At 37.9% G+C, this 24,063-nt stretch overlaps 2 protein-coding genes across 9 annotated transcripts in view; one reads left to right on the top strand and one right to left on the bottom strand.

Moving 5' to 3' along the window:
* TRA2A (transformer 2 alpha homolog) lies at positions 1 to 24,063 on the bottom strand. Of its 7 annotated transcripts, XM_072783764.1 has the most exons (10): positions 23,848 to 24,063; positions 23,230 to 23,319; positions 13,664 to 13,976; positions 13,249 to 13,382; positions 9,209 to 9,374; positions 7,107 to 7,295; positions 3,326 to 3,441; positions 1,591 to 1,716; positions 1,196 to 1,263; positions 1 to 1,040 (listed from the first exon to the last, which is right to left on the bottom strand). In XM_072783764.1, exons 5-10 carry the CDS (start codon positions 9,239 to 9,241, stop codon positions 1,030 to 1,032), a joined length of 543 nt encoding a protein of 180 aa, XP_072639865.1. In that variant the 5' UTR covers positions 9,242 to 9,374; positions 13,249 to 13,382; positions 13,664 to 13,976; positions 23,230 to 23,319; positions 23,848 to 24,063; the 3' UTR covers positions 1 to 1,029. The 7 variants fall into 7 exon arrangements, with proteins under 7 accessions (XP_072639865.1, XP_072639863.1, XP_072639867.1 ...); XM_072783762.1 differs by having other exon boundaries at positions 13,249 to 13,976; XM_072783766.1 differs by lacking the exon at positions 13,664 to 13,976.
* CCDC126 (coiled-coil domain containing 126) overlaps positions 23,425 to 24,063 on the top strand; it is a 105,989-nt gene continuing 105,350 nt past the window's right edge. The window contains exon 1 of one of the 2 annotated variants that reach the window (XM_072783774.1): positions 23,425 to 23,543. The gene's annotated coding sequence lies outside the window, so the exon portion shown is untranslated. The remainder of the gene's footprint in view (positions 23,544 to 24,063) is intronic. The other variant, XM_072783768.1, reaches the window with a different exon arrangement.

The raw sequence follows: 24,063 nt of genomic DNA, 5'->3' as shown, positions 1-24,063 counted from the left end.
TTTTCAAAGAAATTAACTTTTATTTGAAAGACTACTTTTCCTCACACATATCTTCTAAAGACTCTATACTATACAATAATAGCCTGCTTAACCATTGTCCCAATACCAAAATTTCTAACAGCAAAGTATACAATTGCTCTATGTAATAAATAATAAGAGTTGTCCTTCACTGATTAAGGGAATACTTAAATTTCAATAAATTCAACACAAAAATCACACTTTAAATTTTAACAGATGTATTTTAAATACAACATGTTTTGTAGGAGCCCACAAGCTTTCATTTCTTAAAAAAAAAAAAAAGAAGAAAAAAAATGACATCATTTTTAGGGTTCAAAAATTTCGTTCTTCCAAAGAAATGACCAAGTGTTTTCTTTGATAGCTTCAAACTTTCTATACTCAACTATTTGACTGCTCCATGCCACCCCAAACTTTACATGACTGAACTAGTTTTTGTGTTACTATCTTCCCCAAAAGAAAGTTAAAAAAAGGAGTTCATCATAAATGGAGCTCTAGTACGATGTCTAATTCAATATCTAACACAAAAGAAGTCTTAAGATAATTTCTTTCCTCATTTGATTAGTCAGGAATTAATTTTCTGTAAAAGCAAACAAAGCAAACCAAAAGAGGAAAAAAAAAAAAGGAAGAAAGAAAGAAAAAGAAAAAAAAAAACATTTACAAGGCATAACATTGGGGGATCCTTTTTTTTTTTTACTTAGATGTTTAACTGCTCAAAATGACAACAATTACATCTTTAAGAGTTTAGTATACTAAAAGGGGTGGGAAGAGCAATACAACTGACAAAGTGTAGATGGTGAATAAACCAAAGATTTTTTGTAAGGGTTCTTTTTAACAAGTAGAAGGATTAGAAGCTTGGGGAAATCCAGAATTAAACAAAACCAAACCCCAAAACCAAACCAAAACAAACAAAAACCCCCCAAAACCAAACCAACACACACACACACACACACACACACACACGAAAAAAAAGAGAAAAGAAAAAGCTGTCCTCATCTGCAATCATTCTGCTTATCAATAGCGTCCTGAAAGAGAACAAAAAAACGAAAGTCAAAATGACAATTATAGTTTGACTTGCCTAGTATTTGTCCTATTAACAATCTCCATACACTCTGATTTTCTAAAATAAACCATTAATCAGAAATGGTTCCTAATGCCACAAAAGTAGAAGTATACGTACTTGGGCTGTAGGAACGAGATCTCGATCGTGATCTGTACCGACTATAGTAAGGAGAAGGTGATCTTCTTCTGTAGGAAATAAAAGATTACTTAGTATACCACATAATCACTTCATTGAAGCAGGTGAAAATAAAAATTTCCCATCATTCAAATACATTCTTTGTGTGCCAATTAATACTAGAACAACAACCATATGGTACAACAAAATACTGGCAAAGATAATCTTTGCCCTCAAACATGAGAAAATAATCTCCCTCTTACTTTCTCAAGAAACCACCATATTAAATATTTGTATTTATACGTATATATAAAAATATATATAAAACACAAATTAAAAGTACCAAATAATACAACTATCATCTAATTTAGAACAGAAATTACAAATTAAAACATTACCTGTACCGGTAATCATAGTCTTCATATCTGTCATACCCACGATCATATCCTCTATCATAGTAAGAATCTCGACGCCTGCCACCTCCTCCACCTCCACCTCCGCCTCCGCCACCGCCACCACCACTACTACAGAAAAATGTAAAAATTTTACAACAATGTGATTATTTCCCAGTATTATTTAATACCAACCGGCACTTAACTAAAATGGAGGGAGAAGGGAAGATAAGAGAAGAGAAATAACTCTCTTCATGTCAGAAACCCCATGTCTCATTTTGCGGAACTCCCATGGTATTATTCTGCTTTGATTTCCTATTCATTACATAAGTAATCAGGAATGATTTCACAAAACTCTGTAAACTATAAACTGCTCTTTTATTAACGCACTACCCAAATCAGTAGGACCTTTTGCTTCTGAACAAGATGAAATGGAGCACTGTGCTGGCAAACAGTATCAAAATGCTAAGATGTGAGTCATTAGAACGAAATAAAAAACAATAAACATCAAGATTTAAAAAAGGTTGTTAACCAACCCTGAACAGCAAAAAGAACTAAAACTACCTTACACTGAGACCCAGCACTAAAACAATTTCAAGGTCTGATTTTTAAGTCTTGTGGCAGCAAAATTAAACTAAATACTTTCTTCTATAATTTTTCCCAACTCCCCATCACAGGGACAATATTTTCATTTTAGCTTTCTGTAGGCTCTCCTTGCCAAACCTTACATTTTCCCCAGTTAAGGTTTCAAAGTAATCAAACACCTTCTTTCACTCTTAAGAAATAGTTGTATGATATTAAAAACGTTTACAAAAGACCTCTATTTCCTGCATGATGTGAAAACTGGCTTAAACAAAAAAATACACACCACTATCTGTAAAACCCTTCCCTATCCACAAGGCTTCTAAAGTCACATTAAGAATAGAAAGAGAGGGATCTCTGGGTGGCGCAGCGGTTTGGCGCCTGCCTTTGGCCCAGGGCGCGATCCTGGAGATCCGGGATCGAATCCCACATCAGGCTCCCGGTGCATGGAGCCTGCTTCTCTCTCTGCCTCTCTCTCTCTCGCTCTCTCTCTGTGACTATCATAAATGAAAAAAAAAAAAAAAAAAAGAATAGAAAGAGAATACTTAAAAACTCACACTACTTTTCCAGTATTTAATAATCGTTCTGTTTTTTTTTAAAGGCTTTATTTACTCATGAGAGATACACAGAGAGGCAGAGACATGGGCAGAGGGAGAAGCAGGTTCCCTGAGGGGAGCCCTATATAGGACTCAATCTCGGGACCCCAGGATCACCACCCGAGCCAAAGGCTCAACTACTGAGCCACCCAGATGCCCACTAATTTTTCTATTTGTATGGCACCAAAAAGGACTCAGGAATGACTTTGATGGTTTTAATTTGTCTCTCTCCTCAAATAGATGTAAGAATATACACAAATAACTTTCAATTCTAATTTTATGAAAATCATTTTGTCTCTTTATTAATAAAAAATTTGTGTACATTTCTGCCTCTTACAGTTAGGTTTAAAAACCTGAAATCTGGGGATCCTTGGGTGGCTCATCGGTTTAGCTCCTGCCTTCAGCCCAGGGCATGATCCTGGAATCCTAGGATCGAGTCCCACATCAGGCTCTGTGCATGGAGCCTGCTTCTTCCTCTGTCTGTGTCTCTGCTTTTCTCTCTCTCTCATATATAAACAAATAAAATATCAAAAAACAAAAACAAAAACAACTTGAAATCTTACTGAGTTGGTCTGCCCATGTAGATGCCCGGTGTAGGTGTGTGTGCTCTTTTGGTAATAGAATAATCCACCCGAATTCTTCTACCATCCAGCTCCATTCCATTTGCCCTTTCCATAGCCTGTAAAAGAGAATACGCACAGAAAATCATGCATAATTCAATAATGAGAAACTACTAAAACTGCAATTAGACACATTTTCCATTTGAAATGTGAAAAAATTAAAATTCTCTAAACTTCTTTCCCAAAAAACAGACCAAGATTTTACATTCTAATCCTTGCTACGTGCATGTCAATAGCATTGAGTTTTCTAATGTACACACAGACACTTAAACAGGCCTCTGCTGAAAGACCAGGGGCAGCTGCTGAGAAAGAACCACACAACTTGGCTAACTCATGTCTAGGCAACTCCAACCAAATACTGCAATTCAGGTGACAAGCCTCGGTTAGCCAAAACCATTCCTTAGGTAACACACCGCCACCTAGTGAACTCCAAATATAAAAGAACTTCTAAACCCGCTAAACCTGCCAACTAGTTGCTGTCTTTTTATCTGCACTCACTTTCCCTATCAATTTGCCCCTAAAAAAAAAAAAATTTGCCCCTAGGCACTAATACCAATAAATGGGATAGTAAGTCAACTACTTCACCAAATTTGCAAGTTCTTGGAACTAAAATTAAAGCTGCCATTTTAATTTTATTTTATAAAGAAACAAACCTGGCAGGGTGGTTATGGGAGCAATCAAAAGCTAGGACAAATACATTTTTAAAAAATTTTAATTGTAGCAATCTATACTTCACAACTTTTTTTTTTTTTTTTAAAGATTATTTATTTATTGAGACGCCTGGGTGGCTTAACAGTTGAGCATTTGCCTTTGGCTCGGGGTGTGATCTCGGGGCCCAGAGACTGAGTCTCACATCGGGCTTCTCATGAGAAACACAGAGGCAGAGACATAGGCATTGGGAGAAGCAGGATCCCCGGAGGACCCAGGACCCTGGGATCATGACCTGAGCCAAAGGCAGATGGCTCAACCACTGAGCCACCTAGGTGCTCCTATACTTCACAACTTTTATTTCAGGTCAGATATCTTACTCTTTTAAAAATTTATACCTTTATCTCTTAATTGAGAACAGAAATAAATCACAAATATGTAACCTAAAAAGTCATATTATGTGATAGATTAAAACATTAGAGGGGCAACCTAGGTGGCTCAGTTGGTTGAGTGTCTTAACTGAATTTTGGCTCAGGTCTTGATTTTGGAGTTGTGAGATCGAGCCCCACACTGGGCTCTGCACTGGGCGTGGAGCCTGCTTAAGATTCTCTTATTCCCTCACCCCCACCCCATCCCTGCTGGTGCGCATGCAAGCTCTCAATAAAAAGAAAATTAGAGAATGCTGATTAGAATGTCTATTACATTAGGTAATATGTAATTTACAACCTGACTGTTAGGTGTTATTTTGTTAGAATGACCTAGGGTTTTTTAACCTACACACTATTGATATTTTTGGACTACTAATTCTATATCGTGGGGGCCTATCCTGTGCATTGTGAGAGGTTTGGTATTCCTGGCCTCCATCCACTAGATGCCACTAGCATCTACAATTTTTTAAAGATAAGCTAACTTTTATTATGACTGTTTATGTTGCAATCAATGTTGTTGATGCAGATATCAATGGCCTATGTCCAACTACTACCACATGTAAAATGGTACAAACAAGAAATGGCAGTATTTGCCATTTATTAGTTTGTTGTGTTTGTTTTTTTAAGTAAACTCTATGCCCAATGTGGGGCTCAAATTCATGACCCTGAAATCAAGAGTTGCGTACTCTACAAACTGACCCAGCCAGGTGCCCCACCATTTATTAAGGTTTGATTTAAATACCACCACTACCTACTTCCTGAGCTGAGGAATATTTAACTGAGCCACCCAGTTACCCTAAAAAGGGTTTGATACAAACTTAACAATGGGCTTCAAATTCTTTAAAATGGAATCTTCTAACCCAATCACAATCAACTTTTAGCATAGAAAGCAAGCCTAGTCTACGGCCATACCACCCTGAACGCGCCCGATCTCGTCTGATCTCGGAAGCTAAGCAGGGTCGGGCCTGGTTAGTACTTGGATGGGAGAAAGCAAGCCTACTGCTCCCTTTATAATCTAGTATGTAATATGTTAAGTAGCACAACTTCAGGGGCATTTGGGTGGCTCAGTCAGTTAAGTACTGCACTTTTTTTTTTTTTTTTAAGATTTATTTATTCATGATAGACAGAGAGAGAGAGAGACAAAGACACAGGCAGAAGGAGAAGCAGGTTCCATGCTGGAGCCCGACACGGGACTCGATCCTGGGACTCCAGGATAGCGCCCTGTGCCAAAGGCAGGCGCTAAACTGCTGAGCCACCCAGGGATCCCCAAGTGTTGGACTTTTGATTTTGGGTCAGGTCATGATCTCAGTGTCAAGGCTCAGCAAAGTCTGCTTGACATTCTCTCTCTCCTTCTCCCTCTACTCCTTCCCCTGCTTGGATGCTCTCTCTCAAAATCTTAAAAAAACAAAACAGGGTAGCCCCGGTGGCGCAGTGGTTTAGTGCTGCCTGCAGCCTGGGGTGTGATCCTGGAGACCCAGGATCGAGTCCCACGTGGGGCTCCCTGCATGGAGCCTGCTTCTCCCTCTGCCTGTGTCTCTCTCTGCCTCTCTGTCTCTCTCTCTGAATAAATAAATAAATCTAAAATAAAATAAAATAAAAAAACAAAACAAAACAAAACAACCCACCACAATATCAAATCATTGATGTTGATAAGGATCACTATTAGGAAAAGAACAGGGATCCCTGGGTGGCTCAGTGGTTTAGCATCTGCCTTCAGCCCAGAGCCTGATCCTGGAGACCAGGGATCAAGTCCCGCATCGGGCTCCCTGCAGGGAGCCTGCTTCTCCCTCTGCCTGTGTCTCTGCCTCTCTGCCTCTCATGAATAAATAAAATCTTAAACAAAACACAGCAGCACTAAAACAAAAATGAAAAAGGACCAATACTATGTATTATATGTTAAATAATAAAACAGAGTAACAGATGAAAATGGATAAGCAAAGCTCTGTATCTATACACAGGCAGCTAATTTCACCTAAAATTAAACAGATTAAACCTAAATAACATAATTTCTTTTTCTTAAAAAAAAGTTATTCTATACACCCAATGTGGGGCCTGAACTCACAATCCTGAAATAAAGTGTCACTCTCCTTCACTGAGCAAGCCAGGTGCCCCAAAATATAATTTAATTTTTAAAAAGTAAGTTTAATCATCTGCTTGGAGTATGAATAAGACTTAATCAAAAGAGAATACTTATGTAGTTTACTTTTCCCATTAATTCAAACACATATACCTCAGTGTGTAAAACCAGATTTTTCCCAAGATTTTTTTATTTATTCATGAGAGACACAGAGAGGCAGAGACACAGAGGGAGAAGCAGGCTCCATGCAGGGAGTCCAATGTGGGACTCGATCCTGGGACTCTGGGATCATGCCCTGAGCCAAATGCAGATGCTCAACTGCTGAGCCACACAGGCGTCCCTAAAATCAGATTTCAATCAGGATATGCTTATATCAGGAAATAAATAGCTAGAAAGTGAAACTGGAAATTTCCTGTTGTAATACTGAGAGGAAGAGTTTTAACCAAACTCAGGTCACAGAATGAAAGAGAACAGGTTATGGAACTGGGAAACTCTTAGTCAACTTTTAACAACATAATCACGCACATGAGAAAAATTTCAAACTGAAAAATAATTATAAAAACAAAATTACCTCCTTTGAGTCATCTATTCTTTCAAAATAAACAAAAGCAAATCCTCGTGATCGTCCAGTTCGCTGATCATAAACCACATTGACACCACTCAATGGTCCATATCGGGAAAATACTTCACGAAGATCTCTCTCTGTTGTGTATAAACTGAGGCCAAACACTCCAAGACAAGTGTTGGGATCTGGATTTGCCTGTTGAATAAAATTGTGATTTAATTTCAAGTTCCAAATTGAAATAAAAATTAAAACATACAGAAAATACTTTGCTTAGAACACCTTATCTAATACACAAAGTATACTGTTTCAAGTCACTTGGGAAAGAAGAATTAAAGAGGAAAAAAACCAGATGAGTCATATTTTACAGTTCACAGTACATTCAAGCCTTCTTTGGAGTATATTTCCATTGTAGCCTGAATAAAAAACATTCCTACTTCTTTTCTTTTTTAGATTTTATTTATTTATTCATGAGAGAGACAGAGAGAGAGAGAGGCAGAGACCGAGGCAGAGGGAGAAGTAGGCTCCCTGCAGGGAGCCCAATGCAGCACTTGATCCCAGGACCCTGGGATCACAATGTGAGCGAAAGGCAGATGCTTAACCATTGAGCCACCCAGGCAGCACCCCACATTCCTACTTTCTAGTCCAGCAACTTTCAGAATTAGACTAAGAATCTACCATAGCTTAAAGCCATATTTGTGGTTTATTCAAATGTTTTCTAGCTTACAGCTTTGTACTTAATACGACTGTATCCATTAAGCGCTGATCAGACATTCCTTCATTTTCATTCTTACCAAGGATATTTCAATTTTCCCACAATTCAGATTTGAAAAATCTATGTACAAATTTCAAAACATCATTGAATAGCGGACTCCATCACAGTTCAATAATTTGGTATCACATGAGGGAAAAGCACAGCACAGCCATTAAGCATAGGAACTTTAAGAGTCAAGCAGCTTGGCTGAAACCTGGGCTCTGCCAGTTAGCCAAAAACCAAACCTGACCGTCACATATCCAAGATTCAACTTCCTTATCCATTAAATGTATTGAAAACCTGTACAGTGCTCAGTATGTGTTAGCTATTATTACTACATGTATTTCTTTGCCAGCTTCCCCTACTCCTCACCAAAACTTTTAAATCTCAATATTTTCTTTTTTCTTTTTTTTAAAGATTTTATTTATTTATTCATGAGAGAGAGAGAGAGAGAGAGAGAGGCAGAGACACAGGCAGAGGAAGAACCAGGCTCCATGCAGGTAGCCTGATATGGGACTCGATCCTGGGACCCCAGGATGATGCCCTAGGCCAAAGGCAAGCACTAAACCACTGAGCCACCCAGGTGTCTCTAATCTCAATAATCTTCAACTCAGTTTATGTTTTATTTTTATTTTTTTAAGATTTTATTTATTTATTGAGACACACAGAGAGAGAGGCAGAGACACAGACAGAGGGAGAAGCAGGTTCGGAACCAGAGGGGAAGACGTGGGACTTGATCCCAGGTCTCCAGGATCACACCCCGGGCTGCAGGCAGTGCTAAACCGTTGCGCCACCAGGGCCGCCCTATGCTTTTCATTTTAATTCACAGAGCATGTTTTCCCTCCCCCCAAATTTCATCTTTTAACTACTCCAAAGTCAAGAAAATATATTAAAATGTATAAAAACAGGGATCCCTGGGTGGCGCAGCGGTTTGGCGCCTGCCTTTGGCCCAGGGCGCGATCCTGGAGACCCGGGATCGAATCCCATGTCGGGCTCCCGGTGCACGGAGCCTGCTTCTCCCTCTGCCTGTGTCTCTGAGCCTCTCTCTCTCTCTCTGTGACTATCATGAATAAATAAATAAAATCTTAAAAAAAAAAAAAAAATAAAATGTATAAAAACAATATTCATATGCCTAAGGATGTTTTTGGAGTACCACCTTATTTTTTATTTCCTTAAGTAATCTTTACACCCAATGAGGGGCTCAACCACACCACCCTGAGATCAAGAGTCACATGCTCCACTGACTGAGCCCCTGTAGTACCACTTTAAAATAATGGTCTAGTCTCATGAAAGCAAGATATTATGCTCTGACTAAACATATAAAAGACAAGTTCATTAATTTTTCAAAACCACATACCCTGCTGCCTGTATGTCTTCTCCGGTTAGACATTGGAGAATGACTTCGGCTTCTTCGACGCCGGTATTCTGGTGTATATGACCTACTTCGAGAGCGTCTCCTGTGAGAGTGAGAATGGGATCTGGATCGAGTGTAACGTCTATGAGAATGCCTCCTTGACCTCGACCTTTGAGAGAAATAAATTTAGGTAAGTATACTGAAGCAAGATGGCTAGTGCCACGGATCTATACATGTATTCCAGTTCCTAAGGAAAGAATATTCTTCTTGTTCTCCTCATCACTATTCATGTTCTCAGTCTGTCCTTTCTATGTTCACTCTTTTCACTTTATATTACAAGCATGTTACAACTCTACCTTCTCTAAAAAGAAAAAGGGATGGGGGGACAGGAAAACAAGGAGCCACTATTTAATGGGTTTCAGTTTTACAAGATGAAAAGAGCTCCGGGGACAGACGGTGGTGGTGGATGCACACTGTGCAACCATGTGGATATATTCTCCACCACTGAATCATATACTTAAAAATGATTAAGACTGTAAATTTTATGTTATGTGTATCTTACCACAACAAAAACAACACAAACCACCAACTACCATAGTAAAATCCTTTGATTCTTACCATCTTCTCAATATAGTTCTAAACTCCCTTCACTATTATTATTATTATTTAAGATTTTATTTATTTATTCATAGAGACACAGAGAGAGAGAGAAAGAGAGAGAGAGGCAGAGACACAGGCAGAGGGAGAAGCAGGCTCCATGCAGCGAGCCTGATGTGGGACTCAATCCCGGGTCCCCAGGATCACACCCCGGGCGGCAGGCGGCGCTAAACCGCTGCGCCACCAGGGCTGCCCCTCCCTTCACTATTAAATACCATTTCCTTTCTAATCTTTCCTTAGCTCACTGCAACCTAGCATCTACTAAATTAATTCAACAACCCAAATGCCCATGTAACAGTCTTCATTTCCTCAAGCTTAGTCTTCATTTCCTCAAGCTTTCTACAGCATCTCACCCATTCCTTCCACTGCTGATTCCCTAGTTCAACTCTTATCTCTATTTCCGGTCACTGATTCTCTTTGCCTCTTAATGCAACAACTTCTTTTTTACTATTCATGTGACTCATCCCTAATAGAACACCCAGATCAGCAGTGATCACAGTCTTACAAAATAACTTGTTTAAGATGTTCAATAAATGTTATACATGTTAAGGGCCAGAAAGTCTAAAAAGACAACACATGGGTGAAAAGAATAAACTAAGGAGGGCAGTTTATTCAAAACAAAGAAGGCTAACGATAAAGCTGAGAGATATAAATTTTACTAGGTAGACAGGGGAAAAGTGTTCTAGGAATATCAAGAGCAAAGGTTCTTTGGCAAGACATGGAGATATGGTTCCTGGCAAATTTAGGATAGTTTTAGGTATTTTTCATTTTCCTTAGCATTATTTTATAGTCTCAATGAAAACAACAACAACAACAACATTAATAAGAAAACCTGTCATTTAAAATATCAATTTTGGGGCACTTGCATGGCTCAGTCAGTTAAGCACCTACCTGCCTTTGGCTCAGGTCATGATCTCAGGGACCTAGGATGGAGCCCCATGTCAGGGTCTCTGCTTGCAGGGAAGCTGCTTCTCCCTTTCCTCCCTGCTTGTGCTCTCTCTTGCTATTTCTCTCAAATAAATAAACTCTTTGAAAAAGAAAATATCATTATTTTTAAATAGTAATGAAAAACGAGACATTAATTAAAAACCCTTATGGAGGGATCCCTGGGTGGCACAGCGGTTTAGCGCCTGCCTTTGGCCCAGCGCGCGATCCTGGAGACCCGGGATCAAATCCCACGTCAGGCTCCTGGTGCATGGAGCCTGCTTCTCCCTCTGCCTGTGTCTCTGCCTCTCTCTCTCTCTCTCTGTGACTATCATAAATAAATAAAAAAAAAGATGTTAAAAAAAAACAAAAAAACACAAAACCCTTGTGGAGTGCCTAACTTTCCTCTAAATCGGATAATGATTAAGTGTTGTAAGAGAATAGAGAGCATGCATGCTCTTTAATGTTTTCAGGTGATGCTCAAGCAGAGAATGAATTAAGTGACTGAATATCTTGAGGGAAGAGAATTCTAGGCTGAGAGCAGCATGTGCAACGGTCCTAAAATGAAAATATGCTTATTTCTGTTTGCACATCCAAATTCTACACAGTGCTATTCTGTCACATGTATATTTAACAAGAATGGTTATTAATTGAGTTGGATCCTGGCTATGATGGAGAAAAAAAGACATAGCTGTGGACTCAAAAAAAGTACAGCCTTTTAACCAATTGTCTCATGCTCCACCATCAAGCAAACTCTACACAAAGACACATTATGTCTCTAATCAAGAAATTATTTATGACTTAACCATCCAGGTTGTTTTTAAACTTTCATCTATTCCCGCACAGCTGGGACATCTGATACAATGAACTTTGTGGTGTTCACTAGTCTTTACTGTCAGTGGAAACAACAGTGGTAGGGGCTTCTGAATCACCCAGAGAGGGATCCCTGGGTGGCGCAGCGGTTTGGCGCCTGCCTTTGGCCCAGGGCGCGATCCTGGAGACCCGGGATCGAATCCCACGTCGGGCTCCCGGTGCATGGAGCCTGCTTCTCCCTCTGCCTTTGTCTCTGCCTCTCTCTCTCTCTCTGTGACTATCATAAATAAATAAAAAAATTAAAAAAAAAAAAAAAAATGAATCACCCAGAGACTCCTCCACTCCCCACCCCAATTACATCTGGCCAGATTTCCACTCTGGACCTGTTGAGTCTCTATCTATCTATCTATCTATCTATCTATCTAATCTAATCTAATCTAATCTAATCTATCTAATCTATGTAATCACGACCTGAGCTGAAGGCAGCTGCTCAACCACTGAGCCACCCAGGTGTCCTGGAATGTGAATCTTAAAAAATCTTTACTGAGCTAAATCACATACCAAGTCTCCAACGGAGAAAATTACGTTTTTGTTGTACAAATATTGCTGAAATAAAATCAAACTCCAATCCTCAATAGCCAAGTACATTTACATCAATTAACATATTTAATTTATAAAGCCAGTTTTTGTTTTTTTTTTTTAAAGATTTTATTTGAGACAGAGAGAGAGGGGGAGAGAGAGAGGGAGAGAGAGATGCAGAGACACACAAGCAGAGGGAGAAGCAGGCTATATGCAGGGAAGCCCGACGTGGGACTTGATCCCGGGTCCCCTGGGCTGAAGGCGGCACTAAACCACTAAGCCATATGCAGGGAAGCCCGACGTGGGACTTGATCCCGGGTCCCTTGGGCTGAAGCCAACACTAAACAAGCAAGCTACCAGGGCAGCCCTAAAGCCAGTTTTTTAATATATATATGTGTGTGTATATACATTTATAAATAAAATAGCTAGCTATAATAGCTAGATAGGCTAATTGGGTAAGAGATGACTCAACTCTGCCTTATCTAAATCTTATCTAGAACATTCATTTCTTTATTTTTTATTTTATTTTATTTTATTTTTTTAAAGATTTTATTTATTTATTTGAGAGACAGAGGGAGAGGCATAGGCAGAGAGAAACAGGCTCTATGCAGGGAGCCTGATGTGAGATTCAATCCTCTGACTCCAGGATTACACCCTGGGCCGAAGGCAGACACTCAACCACTGAGCCACCCAGGCACCCCTCATTTCTTTATTTTTTGAGGTTTGAGAGAGAGAGAGAGAGAGAGAGACCAAGCGCGTGCACACACAAGAGAGTCAGCATAAATGGGAGGAGGGGCAGTAGGAGAGAAGCAGACTCCTCCCTGAAGAGCAGAGCCTGATGCAGGGCTCAATTTCAAGACTCTGGGAACATGACCTTAGCAGAAACCAAGAGTTGGATGCTTAATGAACTGAGCTACCCAGGCACACCTAGAACATTTATTTCTCAACTCCACATTATTTTTGTGAAATTTCTATACAAAATGCAGCAAAACCGAGGGACTTGGTAAAAACCACCCTGCTCTAAAAAAATCCAAGTTAAGTATCTTTATTATTATTTTAAGCACACTTACCTGGATTTTGATCTTGATCGAGAATGGGATTCAGAGTGTTTGGAAACTCTTGATGGACTACGAGATCCTGACCTGCTCTCCGATTTTACACGAGCAGGAGTTCCCGTTGGAGATTTTGACTGAGAGCGAGACTCCTAACAAAGAAGACAGTATTACAAATGGCACTGGTCACGTAGATGCCTAACACCTAACATTTAATGTACCGTAATTATTTATATTGATTGCTCCTGAAAAACAAATGGTTAGGCAACACCCTCCAGAAAAAAATTTCAGCTCATTAATAACCCATTGTTAATACTGCTAACTGTCCTCAATAATTCCCTACTTGAACCAGATCACCAATTCTCTATTAACTAAGAAATCATGCAAATTCATCTACAACTTGATCATACAGACACTGGAACATAAACCATACATTTACTTAACCTAGGACCCATTCATTCTTCCAGATTCTTTTAATTCTACTTCACTCTTGCTTTCTACTTCTCTTCATTCTTCATTGAGTTTTTCATTTTTCATACTTCGTGTATTCTTCCCCAATTCAAACAATTCAAAATAGCCTTAAAAAAAATATTCAAGTGCTTCTATCTGACCAATCTTCTGTTCAATTTTTTCCCCCATTCAATTTTAATTTTCTGATCTTTAATACTTTTCATTAGCCTTCTTTTATCTTGATTTATCTTCCACATTCTTGGAAAAAACTCTTCAATTTCTTCACGAACATTAACCTTAATGGAAAAAGAACATTTAGTATATTTAAGCACGTGGGGATTATAAAACTCTGCTGGAGTTCAGAATGTTATCTACCAAATGGAAAAGCCAGCAGGTAAAGTGCAAATAACTAGTTTATTAAAAAACAATTTTATAATCTTTAAAATTGTCCAAAGTCTAGTTTCTAACAATTAAAAAATTTACTGAATTTATCTAAATGTTTTTACCATATTCTTCACCCTCCTCCCCTCTCAGGTTTCATCCTAGTTCCTAAAACGTGAACAATTTTAATATAAGTACTTAACCCAAGCATAAATCTAACATTATCTGTAATCCCCCCCCACCTATGTCTTACGTTTTTACTAACTTGTAACTTGAAGATTCTTAATCATCTTAAAATAAGCTTTCACTAAGCCATACTAAGATACCAAGGTACAATTAAAGCAAAGCATTCTAGGCTGAAATTTGTACACACCCACCTAAAACTCACATATTATAGGACACATGCTGAGGTTCAAAGAAGTAAAAAAAATTATATTGGTGAAATTACTAACATCTTCTTCCAAGTATGTTTGACCACTATCTTTGCACACGGACTTAATCAGAAACATATGGTCTGATGTAAAAGCAGTATAAAGAAAAAACAAAGGGGAAAAGGGCATGAAATTCTTAAAATTCCCCCTTTGGTTTGTAAATTACTATTACATGTAGTTTTGCAACTGTGCCATTTTAATATTCTATATTATCCATGAAGTATCATAACGTACAAAAGTTACAAAATTAGTATCATGGTCTTTATTTTTTAGTTACACCAATTTTACTCATAGTTTTGCATATTTTATGCAGTTATACATATATACATATATCCCCCCCAATGACTATATTCTGTAGAAAACTGGCTTCTGAAAAGCTGGATATAAATCAACTCTCCAAATCAAATGATTTAAAATTGATTAAGAGATTTTAAAAATTTGACAGATATATGAGGCACTGATGACCAAAGTAGGACAGTTTGGTTTCTCTGTCCTTTTAAGTCTTGATTATTAGTGTTAAAAAAAATAATAATAAAAATTAATCACCGCAACTCCACACCAATTTTCATTTATGCCACAAGACTACCACGCAACTTCCTTAAAATTTTCCCCCTATTTGGAGTTTAATGTCAAAAGACTTACTTATCAAGAACTGTACTAATGCTGCTACGCCTATTTGGTTTTTTAGATGCAAACAAAAGTGAAATATATAGATAGCTACCTTTCTATTCATTATCAACCTTTCCCATTTAAGCTACCTACTACAGTAAGTCTTTCAAGCACATTTCTGATACTCTCTAAATTCCTGGACAGATGCCTGGAGCAGCAATTTAGGCTTTTTCATTCACTGAAACTGTAAAAGCAGCATATTCAGTACTAAAAAAAAAAAGTAATAGCTAATTTGCTTGTAATTGAAGCATCACATAGACTGGTTCATTAAACTGAAAAAAATGATCTTCCCCTCTCTCTTGGCTTTCCCTTCTATAAAACAAATCCTGTGGTATAACATTTATCTTACTGTAGAACAGCAGTAGATGGAATATTACCTATGAACATCACCACAGCTCATGTTATACATACATATCAGAATGTACTCTGTAACACTATAAAACCTTTAATTTTACAAGTATAAAAATCAAAGTCTTATATTAAAACTGAAAATTTATTCTTAGAAGCTTATGTGAAGCTTCCTAGTGCATAATAAAAATATTATGGTCCAAATATGTGTACATTCGATTTCCAAGTCTTCCCTCATAAATGTAACAGTTGAAAATTATTCAAAAGTGATGAAAATGCCACTTCCTAGGAATTAATATAAACTAGGAAACTTCGTAGCACCTTAAAGTTTAAATTTCAGTTCTGGCACAGCAACTCATTGGAAATGGTTTAACAAAATATTAAGATATAAGAGTATCTTTTCAAAAGACATTAGAATATTCTAAAACAATCCTGCTTTTTAATTACCTAAGGTATCACCAATACCTAACAACTCCTTTGTTGCCTATCCTTCAGTTTTTATATACCAGGGAAACCTGAATCGGCCTTCATTTCTTTGCAAAATCATTCAAGGTTAAGAAAGAGTCCTCTTAATTCCCTTTCAACACCTAGTTATAAAGTTGTCACTACCATTTTAATCTCCAAAAACAATTTAGAGACTTCTCTCAAAAGGTAAATCAATTAACTGTCAGTAAACTTAACTTGAAGAACTACAAAGCATAAAATAAACTTTTAATTCTTCAGAATTACTTTTGCTATAATACAAAAAAAGGGGGGGCGCGCGCATCATTCTAAGAACTGGTAAAGTCTTCATGCATAGAAAAATGGTCATATGAATATTTGCCATTTTTCAGTAACTTTATTTTTCAAAAGCAGTTCCAAGTAAGTACCATTTTCATTAAACTGTGCATTAGAAACCAAGATACAATAAGCCCTTTATGGACAAATGCTAGATTATCTTTTTCTACCTTTGACTTGTCTTCATTACGAAATGGTAACTTCTTTTTTTTTTCAAAGAAATACACACAACTATTCAAAATTTGGAAACTGAATTGAAATTGCAAACAGCAAAATAAAATACTGAGAAAGGATGGTTATCTGTCCTGTTTCACTAGCCTATACTTAATCTACTCTTAAAGCTGTTCAAATTCTGCAAATTCCTCAGTAACCTGCATCTGAATCCAACAACAACAACAAAAACAAAAATACACTGTCTAGTTGAAATGGGCAGATTGACTCAACCAAATCATATCCAAGTTTTCAATAGGAATCAAACAGGCTTCCAGTCTACCTTACCTATTATAAACCAGAAGCCAGGCAGAAAGTTTTCACAGTACAACGTGCTTAAACAGTGTGTGTTTGTTCTTATAACTATTCTTTGTTATCAAGGTACCTCTGGTGGTAGCTGAAGGACACAGCCAAAAATAAAAAAAGAACTAACCATGAATACTAAGAGAGTACCACAGTATCCAATTCAAGCAATCTGTGTTAAAAAATACAGCTGCATTTTACACACTGTAAATAACCACAACAACCATGTACTATTCTTTCAATCAAGACAAAGGGTTATTAAGTATATGCACAAGTTGTTGCAGAACATGAACAATTCCTATGGTAAGCAATAATTGCAGTATATCTTTTAATACAACTAGTATTATATAATGGGTGGAAGAAAAAAATTCCAACATATATGCTTAGTACTTAAAGCCCATTAAAATAAACATGTAACATGTAGATGCTAAACTATATCCTATTCTAATATTATGGTAATGAAAATTCTATGCCAAGTCATAGTGCCAAGTTTATACAAATTCAAATCTATAATAGCATAAACTTTTAAAACAAACTATCTCAAAACATTTTCCCACTACTTTATGAAATCAAGAGATCTATTTCTCTAAAAAAAAAAAAACCACTAGAGCATTTAGGTAAATTTTATGTCCCAAGGGGGGTGGTACTTAAAATTACTCCAATAGCTTATAATATTTATTGTACTAAGAACTTCATTCTTTGGGGCTTATGGGAAACCACTGTTTATTCAATTCTTTAATTTCAGTCTACATAAATAGCAGTTCTGCCTACTTCCCGAGTACAATAGGCTGCTTCTCTTGGACTCTTTAAGCTTATAAAAGAAATCCACTCTTAACCCATAACTGCTATGAAAGCAATTCCTTAAAAATACCTGTATACTACATTTTTTTATTTTTATTTTTTTTTGTGTATACTGCATTTTAAGTGAGATTAAAGCAGTCTTTCCATCTGCAAAGGCTCACAGATATTCTAACACTGTGTCTTTACATTCTCTGAAATTTGGAATAATTTTGGAAATGCTTAAAGAAATTACGTAGGAATTGGCACTTGTGCATACATAATAAAATTTAAACTAGTCATAAGTGCAAAATTACCTGTAAAATTTATCTTTTGTACAAATTTTAAATATGGTTCATAAACTGGCCAGCTTATTTGTCATGATCAATTGTAATGTCCAAAAGGTTTAGCTATATTAAAAGCCAATAAATAACAGCTAAAACCAAATTGTTCACTAAGAACCTGTGATAGAATTTTCTACTTAGATTCTCATCTTCTAAGATCATAGGAGTATTTATGAATCTTGAGTAAGACAGACTACAGGGCCTTAGTTTAAAAACAACAACAACAACAACAACAACAAAACTTCTACCTCAGATTGGTCAGGCAGCCCTAGTCACTTAAACTTTCGGTGAAAAATCATGAGACAATAAAGATTATACACAACTACCTACTGATAGTAATTTAGAGGTGGAAAGGGAAACTACATTTCCTTTCCTTATTCCTCTCAGAATTTTTTTTTTTTTAAGTGTTTACTGATTCTTTTTGTTATCTGATCATTACACCATTTTCTCACCTGCACTTCTGTCCTGCTAAATCTGTTAGGACAAGTGAATAAATAACAATCAGTATTAACTCATTTAGCATACAAATATATACTTTTTACAAAGGTTCCACGGTTAGTTATTTGATGCCTGAGCACCCACTGATAGTATCAAAGAGGTTTTCAAGCTGTCGGGAAGATTTTAAGAAATTATCACGTTGATTATCCATGGCCATCTCAACTTGTTCCACTACACATACCATGGGTGAATAAATTCAGTTTTCAAAATTAAATCCATAAAGAAAACTCATATGTATTTTTTTACGACTCTCATTCCTAAATATTTAAATCTCTTTGCATTCTTTCAGATCTCATGATTTTTATTATCTTTAGGAATGGCACAAGTCATTAAGCATCTATTAATCTATTAACAAATCTGTGCACCATGGACCCAAGTCACATTGCTCCTTTTAAAAATCCCACCTTCTTCTTATATCAAGTAAATTAGCACCCTTCAGTGCAATAGTCACAAATATTAAAAAATCGAGCATTAAAAAGTTTCCTTAAGTTTACACATACTTTGCTTAAAATATGACAGGAGGAATAAAAAAGCATTAAAATTGGATAAATGATGGAACTTTAACAACCTAAGACGAGACTGTCTTGTTTTTTTTTTTTTTTAATTTTTATTTATTTATGATAGTCACAGAGAGAGAGAGAGAGAGAGAGAGAGAGAGAGAGGGGGGCAGAGACACAGGCAGAGGGAGAAGCAGGCTCCATGCACCGGGCGCCCGACGTGGGATCCGATCCTGGGTCTCCAGGATCGCGCCCTGTGCCAAAGGCAGGCGCTAAACCGCTGCGCCACCCAGGGATCCCTGTCTTGGGTTTTAATAGTTAGTATTACGAGAAAAATTTTATCCTTTTGTAATAGGTGGATGTGATGATAATATATGACATTGAATTGCCAAAATAACTATTTTTTTAAAGATTTATTTATTTATTTATTATAGACAAGAGAGAGAGAGAGACAGACAGACAGACAGACAGACACAGGAGGAGGGAGAAGCAGGTTCCATGCCGGGAGCCTGACGTGGGACTCGATCCCGGGACTCCAGGATCCTGCCCTGGGCCAAAGGCAGGCGCTAAACTACTGAGCCACCCAGGGATCCCTTTACTAAGTATTTTTTAAGAGATAAATTGCTGACCTGATATTTTTATCTATAAAAGAGATTTTGTCTTTTTTTTTTTTTTTAAGGAAGAGGGTAAACTTCCCTTGTACTCTCACATTTACTTAAGTTTCATCAATAAAAAAAAAAAAAAGTAAAACCTAGCTTAAGGGTTTGTTTTGTTTTTAAAGCCAGTCACCAAGATGGGTTCTGAGTGGCATAATCAACACTCCAATTATGTCAAGTTTCAGGGAAGAAATAAAAGCTTCCCCTATTTCTGCTATTCTTTAATGAAATATCTTAACACTCACATTTTAATTCCCAATGGGTACAGAATTTGTATTTATTTTGCTTTTCACTTCTGTCATCCAGTCAAACCATCTAGTATATTAAGAAGGCGAACACCAGGAGTTGCTTAAAAATATTCTAACTACTAAAGATGCCAGAATGAACTTTGTTTTTTTTGTTGTTGTTGTTGTTGTTGTCAGAATGAACTTTGAAAAGGAGACAGGAATAAGTATTATCTTTCCTCTTCAATTGTACTGCAAAGTATAGACAATATGGAATTGTAAGATGGACTCCTACATGAGAATCATTAACCTCTATTAAAAACAATGGGCCACTGTATGAGAAAAAAAATTGGGCTTAACATTTTCCTAAGATTTGTCTAAAAAAAAATAAATTAGGGATAGAGGGTGAATAAAGTAAAATGATAAGAAAAGCTTAATTTTCATTTCCCTTAATTTCTATGAAGGAGACTAAGATTTTTTTTGAGCCCTAAACTAATTTTAGGTGAAGCTGTGTGAAGCAAACTCTTTAGGAAGGTGACAGGCAAAGTCAAAGCTGAAGTGCCAACCTCAATCTCAGCTCCAAAAACCATTTCTACTTAAACTATTTCTGTTGATATACATACCCCAAGTAAACTGCTTTAATCAGCCTATTTATTTTAAAGGCACCCCTATTCTCCTGGATCCCTTGTAAATGTTTCACTCATTCTTTACATCCCACTGCTGTCCTGTTTAGACCAGTTTTCATAGTTTCCTTCTTTAAATAGTTCAAGTGGGCCTTACTACTCTTCTTGTACTTCTTGTACTTCTCTTCTGCTCTTTACTAAAATTCCTTTCATTATGCCACTCCCAGAATTAAGAATTAATACATGCCTTCTTTCTGCGTATCGGATTGTGTCCAAATCCCTGTATCTAGAATTCAAAACCCTCCGTCATCTGCATAGTAAGGCAAATCTACCTTCTCACTACCTCAGTAACCTCCTCATTGTCATACCCATACAATCTATTCCCTAACCATAAAATCCAATGTGAGTTTTACACATTAGGTAAAACTTTCTCTTCCCCCAGCTCACAAAACTACTCAGCCCCGTTTTCTAAATTCTATTAATTCTAGAACAGGGCACTCGATTATATACTTACTTTTACCTACATTTGAGCTGTCAGTCATCTCAAATTAGATTCCTAGTTCTTTTTCCCTCAAGAACACCTGACCTTTACTAAAAAGGCAGTAGTAGATGCTTAACAGTTCTACCTCGGGCAGAAGGGAATTTTGACAGGGTTAACTATTAGGGTTACTTACAACAAAATGCAGCCAATTACATTTTCTTTCCTAAAGTTCTTTTACTCCAGTCCTCTACATTGGAAGAGACATTATATATAATCATAATCTATGTATGCAATGAACAATGGCATTGGGATGACAGGAGGAATAATGGCAATGGACTGGGACCTGTAAAATTGATTAGTGACTATAAGATCTTCTAGGCCTCAAGTTTTTAATTTCTAAAACGATTTGAATATTCCAGTACTTGTAAAAAGATTGTAAGCAGTACATTCAAAAATATGTGAAAAATCTGGCAGTGGGGTGGGGTGTGGCAAGATTCTAAAATGCTATAAATATCAGAACTATTAGTCCTGTTTCTTCAATGTGTTCTACAGTCCACAGAAAATTACCCTCTAAGTATCTTTTCAGTAAGATGGGGTTAATGGTTGTACTATTTATCCCATAGATACAGCAAACAAATCTGACCTGTCAATGTTGACTGTTACTTATAAAATTTGAACCACTTAAAAAAACCTCAAAGACATCATTTGAAAATCCTGTTTTGAGCCTCTCTAAATGACAACACAACTGTATTCTATAAAAACTTTTAAAAACTGGTTTGTGGTTAGCAGATAAGAGATCAGAGTAGTTTAAAAACCAAAAGCACTAGTGAATACTAAACTGTTGAAACAATTTTTAAAAAGGTACACCCTTAGAAAAGCTCCTGGCATTCTCCTAATTCTTTAACCAATTAAAATTTCTATAACCAACCTACAAAAAAGAAAAAAAGATGTAACAGGTAAGGGTGCGCATATTTATTATTCAATCTGCTGAGTTCATTTCCACTAAAATACCCTCAGATATCACCTGACAAAAATATTGCTCTATGACCGTAAACACTGTAAGGTGGGAGAACCCTTTTTCTATGAAAGTAAAATGTTAATGTCTACATACATTTTAGCATAATACTGGGTGGGAATCTTACATACACTGCTTTCTTAAGTGGGTGACAGTTATCTAGAACTTGTTCCATTCCTTGACTTGATGAGTAATTAAAACATTAAGAACTTAAAGGAGAAGAAGGTCCCACATAGTCCTCTTCACTTTCCCATAAACCAAAACAAACATTAGCAAAAAATAAATTTCTGTACTGAAGTCAACGGACGAAAAGATTAATGGACAGCAAAAATTACTTCCCATAACTACCTAACATGATCAAAACAAGCAACTTACACCAAATATTTTTCTTACAAGATTTTTTAAAAGTTTAGTTGGGACAATCAATATCCCATCCTAAGAAATAAGCAGGCTCAACTACTCACTATACCTTTGATAGAGATTTTAAAAATCCAATCTTAAAGGCACTACAAAGTTGTTTGGTTTCTAACCTATTTAAATCTCTTTCCTCACAACAAATTGATCTTCTGATATAACTGGTTTCGAGTACTTTTATTACGAGCTTCTACAAATGATAAAATTCGTGCCATCCACCACACACCATCAGTGTTTTTATGCGTTTCCCCTAGTGACTACAATACCAACAAAACAAGAACTTGCTGCCTGGGGATTTTCTTTTCAGGGTTTCACACGAACCCACTTCCACCAATTACCACTAACGAGGGTAACTTCGGAAGCAGAATTCAAATTATCAATGTTCTACTACACCTAGGCTGAGGATGACTTATCTTTGTGATCTTTATAGTCACTGACCCCCAAATAATGGAAATCCTTGAGCCCTCTTTGCTGGATGCGATTAAGAAGAGAAAATAGGGAGAGGGACTTTAGTTTTCAGGTAGCATTCCGAGTTGCAGAATAGTATTAAAACTCACTAGGTATTTTTAAAACACTGAGCCACAAAATTTGTTCAGTTACGTAAGAATAAGGTTTGTGTTTTTTTTTTTACCGTAAAAACCTGCAAAGAAGTGGTTTTTAGATGAAAGATCACAGGAAGGAATGCATTAGAAGGTGAGATATAAAGAGAGAGAGGGGGGAAAAAAATAAAAAACCCAACATCAAGGAATTAGAAAATTCAGGCGTTATAGCATTTCCACATTCATTTTGAAGTGAAAAGAAAGTAGAAGGGGACATTAAGGGAAAAGGGCTCCTCGCGTAGTTTTCCCCTCACAGCTCTCGTCTTAAGAACGCTTAAGGGTCGGTGCGGTCGTTGACTAACCACTTCATTAGGCTCGTCCCACCTTCAACCTCAAGGCTTTCGCCTTTATAGACGCAACGCCGCCGGTTCCAACAGAGACGCGGCCGCTCACTGCAATAGAGAGCCAAGGAGACACAGGCCCCAGCTAGTCCCACGCCAGCTTCTCCCCGCCCGGACAACAGCCCCGCGCAGTTTCGACCCCGAGACCCTCTACGATGCTCGGGGGTCGCCACAAATGCCACCGCAGGAAGCACCTACCACTATCCGGCCGGAGGGGAACTCCCTGCCGTCTCCTCCCGCCCCACCGCGACGGGGACCTACTCCTCGGAACAGAGGTGAGGAAGCCTCAGGGGTTGGGGAGAAGGGAGGGCGCACTGCGGGGGGGAATCGGACCCAGGAGTCCAGGTATCAGTCAGTCTCCAAAAAACGGGGGGGGGGGTTATCCGCGGTGTTTGGGGGGAAAGAGTGGAACCCAGAAGCCATCTTGGTATGTGAGGAAACCACCGCGATGGCTCCAGAGAGGCTGCTCCCCGCGGGCCCCCGCAGGACTCCCCGCAACCCCGCCCGACCGCGCTCGTCCCCGTGAAACCCCGAGCATCGGGCCGCCGCCGAAGACGGCTCCCGCGGCTTTGTACTCACTCTGCCCTCGAAGTTGTTCTCCTCTACATCACTCATGTCGGCCAGGCGCTCCCCAGAACTAAATAAGAGACAAGTCTCGGCTTGAGAGCCGATGGCCTAATCAACCGCTGACTGGACCGTGGGGAGGAGGAAAGAGTCGGCAACAACGGCCGCTCCACTCCACTCCCACTCGGTCGCAGGCTCCGGCAAAATGGCGCCGGCCCCGCCAGAAACCTT

Source organism: Canis lupus, chromosome 18, assembly GCF_048164855.1.
Source record: "Canis lupus baileyi chromosome 18, mCanLup2.hap1, whole genome shotgun sequence".
Taxonomy (NCBI): domain Eukaryota; kingdom Metazoa; phylum Chordata; class Mammalia; order Carnivora; family Canidae; genus Canis; species Canis lupus.
This window is presented reverse-complemented; position numbering and strand designations above follow the sequence as displayed.